General features: G+C 37.7%; 1 protein-coding gene across 1 annotated transcript; it reads right to left on the minus strand.

Moving 5' to 3' along the window:
• Nucleotides 1-3,766: 3,766 nt before the first annotated feature.
• Nucleotides 3,767-11,846, minus strand: LOC137039716 (muscle M-line assembly protein unc-89-like). Its single transcript, XM_067414990.1, has 4 exons — nucleotides 11,655-11,846; nucleotides 9,520-9,688; nucleotides 8,915-9,238; nucleotides 3,767-4,174 (listed from the first exon to the last, which is right to left on the minus strand). The coding sequence occupies exons 1-4, from the start codon at nucleotides 11,844-11,846 to the stop codon at nucleotides 3,801-3,803; spliced, it is 1,059 nt and encodes a 352-aa protein (XP_067271091.1). The 3' UTR covers nucleotides 3,767-3,800.
• Between the last annotated feature and the right edge of the window lie 2,022 nt (nucleotides 11,847-13,868).

The raw sequence follows: 13,868 nt of genomic DNA on the forward strand, positions 1-13,868 counted from the left end.
CATATACAACAACAAAAAATAAAAAAAGAACAATGAAAAAGTATACAAACCTTGATAAATTAATTAAAAAATATATATTCTTTAAGAATATTACAAGTCTTTCTTGCTTTTTTCTTCATAATATTCTTTACACTGGTGCTATAGTCCTTAGTCTCCTGAAGAAAATGAATAAAATGTGGCTTGGATCCTGACCATTTCTTCTTGTGTATATTAATTTTTTTCCAAAATAATAAAAAGTTCAATACAATAAAGGTGAAATTATTATTATCATCACGTTCATTGGAATATATACATAATCAAAATTATTTAATTTAAATATAACATTTGTTTTCCTTCTAATGAAATGTTCAATGTCCACCCAAAAATATTTGTGTATATACAATCACAAAAGAGATGAATAATAGATTATTGAATAATCAATATCTAAATTAAACCTCTCTATCACACTTTTAGCTGGATATATACCATGTAAAATTTAAAATGTAACTTCTTTTACTTTATTATTTAAGCAGTGTGCTTCACAAACACACCAAGCTTTATTCCAGTTTATATTAAATACACTGTTCCGCAATAAACTTATATGGGTAGCTGTTTGACCTGTTATAATATCCCTAATATGTTTATTAGTACAACTGTGTTTCAGAATGTCAATGTCTCCTAAAAACATGCTGTCTTGAACATTTACTGCCTCAGTAGAATCACTTCCACACACTCTTACAAATTTGTATAACGTGTTGAGGTATGGCACCAAATACAACAGCAAACTCTTTTGGTGTAACTGGAAACTCAAATTTATCCAAAAATTCACTATAAGATAATAAATACAGTTTGAATGTAAAAGTTGTTTAACTAACACAATGTTGTTTTCATACCAATTATTATAGCAGAGAAACGATTTTTATATTGAATGCATCTATTATGCCAATTGTGCAGTCTTTGTCGTGCATTAATGTGAGTGATGACGGATATTATGGGATGGCTTAATGCAGCGCAAGAGATGCAGATAATTTGATCTTGACTGTTAAGAAACTTTAATTAATATTCTCACATAACAAATCTGCTTCAAATTGATTTAAAAATGAAATTAAAACATAATATTTGTACACACTTTACATTTTTATTTTAAAATCGTGAACATAAATAATTGGGAATCATGTTCATCAAAACAATGCACATTTAATTTATCTAGCTTATGTTGGTTAGTTCGTTTGTCTGTTTCCTTATAAAGGTTCTTTTTTTTTCTTTGACAAGTTTTTTGCCAGGTGGCTTTTTTAATTATATGATGTCATTACGTTGTCTTGACGACAGCCAATCGCTGCATTGCTGATCGTGGTTTCGAGTATCGATGCATCTGCCCTCTTTAGGGAACACAGGCACGAGAAGTGATCTCAGACAATTTAATCCAGATATATTAATCTAATCCGCAAATTCGTTTGAAGAACCAAATTAGCCAGAAATCAGTTATCAGGATTAAAAGATCTGGGATCTGTCAAATCATTTTGGATACATTAAGCGAGGTACGAAGAATGGGCCCCAGAATGGCCTATCAGAAATATTTGTAAATATATATTTGAGGGAGGGAGTTTGAAAGACAACCGTTTATCCCGCCCCTCGGATTGAGCTGTCAATGGTGAGTTTCCAGACCAAACATCTTGATGTGGGTCTGGCTTGTCAGGCTAATTGAGCCCCATGTTAAAACGCCCAATTTTACAACAGAAAAAACATGTTTACAGCCTGGTACAAATTGGTCTATATACTGCCCTTCATGACAACTGTGAGGGGGTGTTTTTTTTTTTTTTTCGCAAGATGGCAACGGCTCGTCTATGCTTTTGAACAGCTCATCGGACTCCTACGTGTAACGTCACGGACACTACATCCATTGTTTTTTTTACAGTTTATGGTCGTGCTGCACTGTGCGTACAATTTGTGTTGTTTCCTTGTCGCTTTTGGTGAATTGATGTTCTGGCCTAAAATCTGGTATCCAGCCACCTTGTGTTGACATTGTGAAACTGCACAATTTGTAAATTATGCTTGGCAGGCGGGGCGACATATACATTAATAGACAGGCGGGCCATTTGAAATTCATCCCCCGGCTGCATTTGGACACCCCTGACCTACAGTATCGGTAGCACGGACTCAATTCAGCACCTGCGTGTTATTTCTCTGACAGCTGCTTTCAAATTCTGTGCATTTGTGAAGAGTGCTTGAGTCTTACAGTACAAGGCCATCTGCGACTTTACTAGAAGTCAAATACACTTCATAATGACAATTGTCATCTTAGGATGGGTAAACAGTCAGTTACAAGAGGATGTACACAGACAGGACAAAACTAACTGATATGTCAAACCAGATCCGTGCAAATTAGAGCACAAGTCCCACTGTTTCTGCCGGACCACTTTAACAGCTTCCATCTACCTTGTCTATACTGGTGTTTCATATTTAGGTCTACACTACAGGAACAAAAATGCATGTAACGTGACCATTCAGGGGCACAGGACAAAAGAAAGAAATTCAAACAGGTTTGAAACAACATGAGGGAGAGTAAAGGATGACAGAATTTTCATTTTAAAGTGAACTATCCTTTTAAGGCAATTTTGCGATTTCAAACATAAAGGAACATACAGCGGCAGCAAGAAGTCATTTCAAGTGCTCTTGGGGGCCCCCTGATGGCCAAGAGGGCCCTAAGCAGCCGTTTAGTTCGCTTATACCTTGGGCCGGCCCTGATAATAATAATGTTACTGTGTTCCATTGGCAGTCTTGAGCGGATCGTCGGACGTCACATCAGCAGGATCCCCATTCTGACTAGCGAGTGAGTATGCTACACCTTTCTCCACCTGGAAGAGAAAACAGATTCACAAAAGGTCAAACAGAGTCACACAAACTGTAAAGAAAACCTAGACCTGGAATTGCATTTTTAAGGAATCTGTGACAATTACTGTACACAACGATTGAATTTTATGTCTGATACTTTTTGATTTAATTAAAATGAAACTACTCATGAATAATTTGGGCGTTTTATAAAATGACTGACAAACAAAACTGTCATTTACCTCCTCTAAAAAGCTTGAACTATATTGGCAAGAAGCGATAAGAGACTCTAATTAAAGTTGCACTTTTTTATATTATTGAATTTTGTATCATTTTATTATCATTTAGTTTATTCAAGAGTTGTTATTTTTTTTGTACCGCCTCAACTGTGAAGATCTGCTCTGGTGATGATAAACAATAGCAAAGGACAAAAAGAAAACATTTATCTTACAACCTGCACCAAAGCAGTAGAATAATTATTTTAAAATAATATAAATTAATAAAGTTATTTGATCATTAAAATATATTCATGCCATTTCTTAAGTAAAACACCAACAAACAGAAAACTCACATTAGATTCCTGCTGACTCCCGCTGCCTGTTTGAACAATAAACACAAACTCAAATAAACACAGATGACTTTGGCCAATTATAACCAAAACAAGTTTCATATTTTTTTAAATCATATATTTAGTCAAATCAGCTGTATACTCACGACGCCTGGTTTGGCATGTGCGATAGCAAATCACAACAGCAGTCACAGCAGCAGACACCAGCAGAACAATAGCAGCGCTTATTCCTGCTACAGGACCTGCAGACAGACCTGAACCTGGAACAGATGAAGACAGACAACCATACACATTTTATTAAATGTTTTTGAGATTTGATTACACCTTTCTGTTTTGTTCATCATTGTGCTGATTTAACTGATAAACATTTTTGAGGAACAGGAACCACAACGACATCAAAGCACTCAACAGGAGACATTAAGGCTCACAGGAGAACTGATTTTGTGCGACTGACAACATTATACTCACCAGAGACGGCAACACTGAAGCTCTTAATCCTCCTAATACTGAAGCTACTCCTGATTCTGCTGATGCTGATCTGTAGTTGATAGAGTCCAGAGTCTTCAGTTCTGGTGTTCATGATGGTCAGAGATCCAGTCTGAGGATCCAGCTTCAGTCTGTCTTTACACTGATCATCTGCACAGATCTGACTCTGATCTCCAGTGATTTCAGCGATGAGAACGTCATTATGATACCACGCCATCTCATCATTTGGATTTTTTACTTCACCAGGATATAAAGTGACAGATTCTCCCTCTTTCACCATCTTCATTTCATGTTGTTCAGCAGCAGGAACATCTGAAACACAAACCAATAGAAGAATCTAATGTTTTGAGGTGTATGTGTGGATTGTCTATCAACGCACCTGCGCCTTGAGCAACGCACTTGCTCAATTTGATTTTGGATCATAAACACAAACAGCTACAGACTGCCACATTAATTTGTAGATTAAATGTGAAATTCTTACAATATAAAATTATAATTAAAACGTTAATGTTAGGATTTATTAATCATGATTAAAGAAGTAAATGTGTTTAGTTGACTTTTATCCATTTTACCACAGTATTTTATCCATGTGCATGATTTAAAGCGGGTGCAGCATGCTAGATCCAACAAGCCATAACTGATTAAAATAACACCATTTCTACCTTCCCAGTCAAACGTGGTGCAAACATCAATAACATCTTTAACTTGTGAGTACTGGCAAATGGCCATGATATAATAATGGGATAATCCACATGGTTATTTACATCCTCATTGAGCATTAAAATTGTGTAATTCGATACTGAACTCACGATACGATATGTATCCCGATATTTTAAGCCAACATAAATAATTTTTTTAACGTTTTTTTATTTTTATTTTGTACATTTTTATTATTGTATATTATTATTTGTGTTTTATTATCAGGACCCACAAATATTCCCCCATAGAGTGCCGAAGTTCTGACGTCACTTTGTAGGCCAAAACGCGGAAGTGAGTTAGCATTTTAGCACTTCCGGTTCCCTCGCTCTAAAGTTTATGGGTTGTTTGAATGGGTTTTTGCTAAATCGCCTGAAATAAGGTCTGTGGTTAACAAAGCCTCTAAATATTTTCACCGTTACCGATTACCAGTTCTTCATTTCTGTGGAGAGACTGTAGTGTTTTGTTTTGTCCCGAGATGGAACCACAAGTCATCGAATGAAAGCTGTACTGTTCTACATGTCCAGATTTATAGTGGTTCTCTCCTCGATATATGATCAATTGTCTAAGGAAAATGACATACGATTGTAAAATGATACGGCTAAGTTATAGCTTACGTCGTTAGTGCTTCTGAGGTGGTAAAAACATGTTTTTTTTCTTTCTGGCGAATTAGCAAACATACAGTCAAACATAATACAGTGAAAGATAATCTTTAAAGTCTATTTGGAGCACGATGATCAGGCATAATAGCCTAATATTAATCACAAAGAAAATAATATTAAGGTTTATATAAACTAACAAAATAATAAATGAATAAATAAAACATTAACAAACGAGAAAACAAATCTCAGAGAGGCGCGCATAAACCCAATTAGTTTCTAACATTTTTGGAAAAAAACTAATGGGCAATATTTCTCATGAAGAAGTGGATAAGTGTTCATACAGAGCGCAGATCATAATGAGCGAACGTGTTTTTTAAATAAAGTTTGAGGAATCTTGATGATGACGTAGATCCGCAACTGTGTGCTGTAGTCCGTTTATACCGTTAGCATTTTATATCTGACGGCTTTATTTAGGCTTCAGACGGTATACATTTTGGATTCACTTGTAAAGATTATCTAGATAGACAAAACGTGTAAGGGTCATAACTCTTTGTTGAACACAGATCTTATTTTTTGCGATTGTCCAAAAGTCTATGGGGAAAATGCGTAGGCTTTTGATCGAGGGAACCCGTGCGCCACTTCCGGGTTGGCCTACAAAGTGACGTCATGACTTCGGCACTCTATTGCATTATTATACATACTCAACATTATGTATAGTTGTTGTATGATTCTATGTAATAAGATTATTAATGTAATAATGTCACTGAAACTCTAAACTTAAGGGGGGGGGGGGGGGGACGACACTCAGTTTCAGTCAATCTCATGTCAATCTTGAGAACCTATAGAGTAGTATTGCATCCTTCATATCTCCGAAAAGTCTTTAGTTTTATTATATTTATAAAAGAAATATAGGCTGTACTGAGTCTTTCCAGAAAAAAACGAGCACCTGGAGGCGTATCGTGTGGGCGGAGCTAAAGAATGACATATGCGCAAAGCGGTGACGTCCTCAAGCGTGGAGAAACCCATCTATCTCAGCTAATACAGATAATGATCCAGAATCTAATTCGAAGGTTGAAATAGAAACAGCAACAGCAGGACGTCCGTCTCTGTGGTATGTACTGTATTTAGAGGCCTGTCAACATGACATGATTCGGTTTATGGACTATTGTATGCGACCAAACCTTAGTAGCAAGCAAAACGGTTTTGCACGTCGAGTAGTGTAACGTTATAAGTTACATAGAACAGCAATGAAGTCCGTTAGCACATTTGAATGACGAAGCACTCGATCGTGTCGTTTACTGATGTTTACATACGCGACGATAAGCAACAGCACAGACATTTGAAGCAGTTTTACTTACCAGCTGCTTCCAAAGCAGGACCGAACCTTTATCGCTGGGACGGCTCCGTCAAAAACACACTTCTTGGAGTGTGGAGATCCACTTTGCAATGCGACTGAAGCATTTCTGTGTTCAAATCGGTTCAAATGCAGCGCTGCCTTCCCGGAATGCTGTGCTGAAGCGTTGAAGTCGCTCAATGTCAAAGTGGAGGAATGAAGTGGAGCGCTGCGCGGACTATAACCGACATTAGTGTTCACGGACGACTGGATCTGCAGCTGAGAGCAGTTTACTGTTTACGGCCGCGCATTTCCTCTCTCGATCTAGTCACGCGCGCGCGCACCCTACCGGGAGAAGAGCCCGTACGGCCCATACAAGGACCTTCCGCTCTATTAACGTCAAGTAGACCCATACTCGAAAAAAACTCTCCGAAACTTGTGAGAAACCGGAAGGAGTATTTTTAACACAGAAATACTCCATCAAACGTCCAACATTAGTTTTTGAAACTTTGTCTATGTTTAGGATGGGAATCCAAGTCTTTAACAGTGTAAAAAGCTCAGTATGCATGAAACAGCATTTCACCCCCCCTTTAAGGTTACTTTTATCATGTAAACTACCTATATAGCTTACGAAAAAAAGTCATATTATAGCCTGGCATTATCTAATTTTTTATTATTATTATTATTATCATCAATGTTGTTGTCGTTACCTTGGATCGAGGATCGTAGCCAGACAGTACAAAGGCTCCTGTTCAATATTGCCGAATCTTTTCGCAACCGCTTCCAAAAGAGTGGATTTGAAAGTTAACGTTTTCAGAAACGATCCGCTTCAGCACTTTTCCTTAGGAGACGTTTTAGTGCAACGATTGAGGGAATGACATCTGCTGCAGTCGCAATAGAAGAGCTTATCTCTTTAGTAAGCTCCTCAAATGGTGCAAGAATAGTCAATATGTTCTCTATAAGACTCCATTGGTACGCGGTGCAGCATATGCCCCCAAAGCATGCTTTTGCTCCATAAGACTTGACAGCATATAATAGGTGCTGTTCCATCGAGTTGGGACATCTTGCTGTAGCCTTTTCTTTGGCTGGCCTAGCTGTGCCTGCACATTCTGGAGTCGGGAGTATGCGAGCGGCGAATGTTTGAAATGGCCAACTATTTCCTTCCATTCACTACAATATCTGTTACACTGTGCTGTGAGAGCAACCCTTCATTTACAGCCAGCTGAAGAGTGTGGGCCATACAAGGCAGGTTAGGTAGGTGAGCATCCTGCATCGCTTTACACATATTTGTGGCATTGTCACGCACAATTACGTGCACTTCACTTTTGGAAATGTTCCAGGTTTTAAGCATCTCTTCAAAAGCCATGGCAAGCGCAGATGCTGTATGTGAACCTGAGAATTCTTGTGCATGTAAGAGAACTTTATGTAGTTCGAAATCAGCATCAATATACTGGGCGGTCAGACTGAGCATAGATATTGGGCTCACATCCGTGCTCCATATATCGGTGGTAAAGCTAAAGAATTTGACCTCAGCATTAAGTAGACTGTGAACATGAATTGACACGGCATTGTACATTTCAGGTAGAGCCACATCTGAAAAGTAACGTCTGCTGGGCAGTGTGTATCGCGAATCCATGTGTGTCATTAGACGACGAAAACCTTGGTCTTCTACAACGGAAAACGGCTGGTCATCCAGTACAATAAATTCCATTACTTTCTGTGTAATGGCTTGCGCTTTTGGACTATCTCTGCTGTAAATCTGTTTTTTTTTTTAATTATGGATTTTACCGATGGTTGAGTGAGTGATGAAGGTTTTGGCTGTTTTGCATTATCAACAGATTGTTGATACTCTTCGTGTTCTTTCGGGTGATGAACTTTTAAATGTCTGATCAAGTTTGTTGTACCGAATGTCTTTGCTGTTGTTCCTCCACGATTAACTCGTCCTTTGCAGACATTGCAGATTGCAGTCTTCACGTCCTGCTCGCATATTGCAAAATACTTCCACACAAGTGACATGTTCGCGAACGATTGCAATATAAGCGCATGTGGATTGAGCAAGCGGGTGCACTTCCGGAAAAAACAGCGATTTTTTTTATTTGACCATTTGTTTGTACTTTTTTTCTTTGTTCTTGTTCTTATCGTATCATATAAAACAAAAAAATAGATGTTTTATATTTGTCTTTTTCAAACATTGCTGTTTATTTTGCTATAAACATTTTTTTTTAAATAAAGCAATGTTAATTATGTTCTTCATTTTTCAGTTTATTATAAAAAAGCATAACAAAAAGAACCGATAAGAATACCGTTAAAGTACCGGACCGATCAGCAGTATCGGTAAGAGTAGTAATACCGTTAAAACCTTAGCGATACCCATCCCTGTTTAAACATACATGACCTGCTTTTAAAGGTTAAATGACTCACCATGGACAGTAATATTGAAGATCGTTTCTCTGTTGCGGCTGTTGATCTGTAGATGATAAACTCCAGAGTCTTCAGTTCTGATGTTCCTGATGGTCAGAGATCCAGTCTGATGATCCAGCTTCAGTCTGTCTCTGAATCTCTCAGTACCATTATTACACTGAACATCTGTACAGATCTGACTCTGATCTCCATTGATTCGAGCGATGCGAATGTCATTAAAATACCATTGAACTCTGTCTTGTTGGTTTGTTATAACACCAGTGTGTAGAGTGACTGAATCTCCTTCCTTCACTGACACTAACTCTCTACCAACATCAGACGGACCTGAAGAAGAAATGAACAGAGTCATACATCACTTTTTTATAATTTTAGGTATTTTTTTTTATTTTTTTCCACTCCATGCAAAACAGTGTTCACTGAAATTATTTCCATGTCATTCCATGCATTGTTCATGAAAAAATTTTAAGATTGTAGAGATCATCTCAATTATATTATAATATTGAGCCAAAGCTCACTTTTTTATTTTACATTACAGATTTTAAATATTCAGCTGTATTTTAACATTCTTCAAAGGAAAAGGCATTGAATGAATAAGTCATTCTCACCACGGACAGTAACATTGAAGATCTTAAGGCTGTCGGTTTTGCTAATGCTGTTGGTGATCTGTAGTTTATAAAGTCCAGAGTCTTCAGTTGTGGTGTGTGTGATGGTCAGAGATCCAGTCTGATGATCCAGCTTCAGTCTGCCTCTGAATCTCTCAGGACCTTCCTTACACTGAACATAGGGCTGGACAATAATTCAATATCAATATATATCGCGATATATTTTTTTTCAATAACGGTGATATGATTTTTAAACACATTTCCGATATTTCGATATGACTGACGTTCAGGGCGCATGCCATCAGAAAGAGCAGAACACGATTGGCTTCTTGCGTGATGACGTAGGCCTACACCACGGACACGCAGCCAGTGCTCAGCAGTAGTAGGCTGATAGATCCAACGCGGCACGTTTTAGCTACAAAGAGAGTTTCCCTGACCGCAACACAAATGTGACTGAACAAGCTTCCACAAGTAAGGAGAAATAAATAGTTGATAAGAGAAGAAAGACTAACTTTCTTAAGTGGCGTGGAAGTGGTTTGTCTATCTAAAGCACTATTCGCACGGGATTAGTATTATCTAGGGACCTCTGTGATTTAGAAATGACTCCCCCACATCTGAGTTTTGCGTGGCGCATTCGCACGGGATAAGCAAAGCCTGTGATTTTACTCGAATTTACTGACTTCTCCCGGATATGATGTTCGTTATAGATAGCTGTATGAAATCATAAACAGGCATCGATATAGTTTTGATTATTTTACAGTAGCCTAATAAATAAATATAATTTCGTTCAGTTAGCGAACAGACGCCATGAACTGAGCTCAGACCAGCGGCAGGAATCAGATTTCATTTATCACGAGTAGGAAGCTGACAATATACGGCGGAAGATTCAGTTTCAAAACTAAATGTAAAAGCGCCTATTTAAACAAGATTGGCATTGTACTATACTGTTCTGTTATGTTTTTCATTCAGAACAGTATTGATGTTAATATTAAACACACCATTCAATCAGATTACTCTCAAATTGATACTCATTCTAAAGTGAAAGTATAATCCGTGTGGGCGCGGCTGCACGGGAATTAACGGTGCGCATTATGAATGCAGACTTTATTCTTCGTGAAAGATAAAGATAGAAATGCTCACAGGGAGAAAAAAAGCTTGCAAAAAGTATATACAATCCGCCTAATCCTGGCCAAATCACAGAGATGTCGATTCGCACCACAGGACCTCGGTGTTCGGCGAAATATGGTAGGTAGGCTAATTTGCGGGGGAATTTTTACTTTACAAATTACAGACATGGCCGATTCGCACGGGATTAAGATCACAGACATTCTCTGCAATTATTACAAATCACCAGAGGTCCCCAGATAATACGAATCCCGTGCGAATGGGGCTGATATTAAACTTGTGCCGGAGAGGTGCCGACTAGGGGTGTAATACATCGACATAGATGCATCAATCTAATGTCTAACAATACGATGCCAATCCTTACAAATAATCCATGTAGACTATTTATGTAAGAGGCAAGTGGCACATTTGTTTTAATACTTTCCACATTTGCACACAATGTCATGTATTAACACCAATGCGTTCATTCTCGTTTAAAGGGTCATGAAACCCTACAGCTAAATTTTTGAGATTTTAACAGAGGTATGTGTGTTGAACATCATTGAACATAATGTTAGCATCTGTTAGATTTAATTAAAAGGGGAATCTGGTCAATTTTTATGTTTTTCACCCTATTTTCGTCTTCCGGGTTTAAAAACTACATTGCGTCCACGTCACAGCTTGTGACGTACCATCGCTCTAATAGTGCTACGTGACGCATCGGTGTCTCATTATTATTAATGAGACTGAGTTTTCTTATCCTATGAGAAGACACCGTCTCTTAATTATTCATGACAGCACGTGGTTCTTTCAAATGACAGAAGTGACAGTCTGCGTGTTCACGGAGTAGATGAGAGGAGTTTATGATGGGTCGTAAGTGTTTGTTTCCCTGGTGTAAAGATTCGGGTGTGTTGCATGGCTTTCCCCGCGATGCTGCCAGGGCTAGTCTCTGGCTGCGGGCGGTTGGTTGGCCATCAACTAGCGACACCTCAAAGCTTTATGTGTGTAACAAACATTTTTCGAATGAAAGTTACGAGAACTGGAGACAGGTGGACTTCGGTTTTGCTCAGCAACGCAGTTTGCGTCTTGCCGGCAATGCTGTACCAAGTCCGGAGGACTTTTCTATCTGTACCATCTTCCCCTGGGGTTTCAGGAGGAGAAAAGTCCTCCACCTCAGCAGAGCCCTCTGTACTGCTTTTACTGTAGTCTTCACTGTCGCTGTCCATCTTTATTATGGGTGTTCTGGGACGCGCGTAAGTTAGATCTCGGCTATATGTACATAACGGTTGTTGTTTTTTTCGATCATTTTTTTTTTCTTTAAAAAAATATGCATTTATACTGTGTATACAAACATAATTCTATATTTATAAATGACAATAATAATTGTGTATGCATTTCTTTATTTTAAACAATTCCGATTAATCTAATATATGTAGCAAGGCATTCGGTTACTTTAAATGGTCAAACAGACGGTTGTCAGTGTATTTTATTGGACTTTAATTTTGCCAGCTTTAAAAATCCTGCATTTCGTTACGTTTAACCCCATATTTTTGTTGAGATTTGGCATGGGCCACTGCTCTGCACTGATAGATGACAGTTGCTCGCCCCCCTCTTTCTTCCCCTGCCTCGCTCTGCCACACCCACCCCCTCCCCTCTTTTCACGGGCATGCACGCCCATTTAAGTAGCATTTTTCAAAAAGATTACGAGGTGGATTTGAGCTGAAAGAGGGGGTTTCATGACCCTTTAAATTACCTTTCAAAGCTTGTGAAAGACGGTCAGACATGGCTTCACGAAAATGTATCATTTGCTCGTGTTTAAAGCCTTGCAAAAAGCAGCGTGCACTCATCTCAAACAGAGCACAAATAGGCCACTGAATTGAGTCTTATTTTTTTTTATTTTTTTGTGCATCAGTAGATAAAGGTATAGTTTTGCATAAAAGGAGAATATAGCGCTATGAATCGTTCTTCACTGAAATTTAAAACTTAAAAGAAAATGCTCAATAAACTGCGTCTGCGAAGTGAGTCTTATGTTTATTTGATGGTGATTTTACATTTCTTGTTCATATAAAGGCTAAATACAAATAAAAGGTGAACATTAATTTATTTGTACCGTTTTTTTTTCTAAAATATTATATAGTTTTATAGGAGGAGGTTTCATAGACTTGGCAAATTAATTTGTAAGTTTGTAGGTACAGAAATCCTTTGTGGCAGTTCTTGGTAGTTTTTCTAAAGCTTTTATATAGTTCATATCGATATCGAAATTATATCGTATCGACCAAAATTAAGAAATATATCGTGATATAAATTTTGGCCATATCGTCCAGCCCTAACTGAACATCTGTACAGTTACTAATATTTTTAATTATTTGAGCTATACGAGTGTCTTTTAAAAACCATCGAATCCTGTCTTGATGTTTTGTTATAACACCAGTGTGTAGAGTGACTGAATCTCCCTCCATCACCGACAATGACACTTCATCTGAATCAGCACCAGAGGCACCTGAAGAAGAAATCAACAGATAATCACAAATCATGAGTAGAGAAACAGGCCCCTATGTCTGGACTATAATGTAACATCCAAACAAACAGCAGAAGAACATCACTGACTCACACATTCACTCAGACTAAGAGTCTCATGAATGATCTTGAATAACATGATTAGATTTGTGCTTTCATACAATTAAGTATAGTAGGGATCTATACGTATTGGACTGGCCACTCTCATGTAACCTAATGCTATTTTCAAATAAAACCATTCCATATATTAATGTAAAACATGTCTGTCCAAGCAGTAAATATATCAGTGTCTCAGGGGTTTTGAATGAATTTTGCTAATGCATTCATCAATAATTGGGCCCATTTTATATTCAAAATTAGATTACAACTTCCAGTACACAAAGTGGGTTCTCCAAGGTTTATATGTGAAAATTAAAACACAAAAATCATGACTACTGTAGTAAAACCATGGTAACCACAAATTAACCATGGTTTTGTAACATTAATCATAGTTTTGATAACTGTGGTTATACAAATGGTAATCAATCTGCCAAAAAATGGTTAGCTACTTATAACTATATTAAAAGTATGGTTATTTTTCGTCATCGTAGGCCTGTGATCCTGCCACACCTTTTCGTTTGGACGATTTTGTTCAAGTTGAGAGGTTCAATCTCCCCCCTCCCCCAAATCAAACTCAAAATATTAAATAATACAGGACCAATTGAAGCTGTACAGCAATAGATCACCATTTA

Source organism: Pseudorasbora parva, chromosome 14, assembly GCF_024679245.1.
Source record: "Pseudorasbora parva isolate DD20220531a chromosome 14, ASM2467924v1, whole genome shotgun sequence".
NCBI lineage: Eukaryota > Metazoa > Chordata > Actinopteri > Cypriniformes > Gobionidae > Pseudorasbora > Pseudorasbora parva.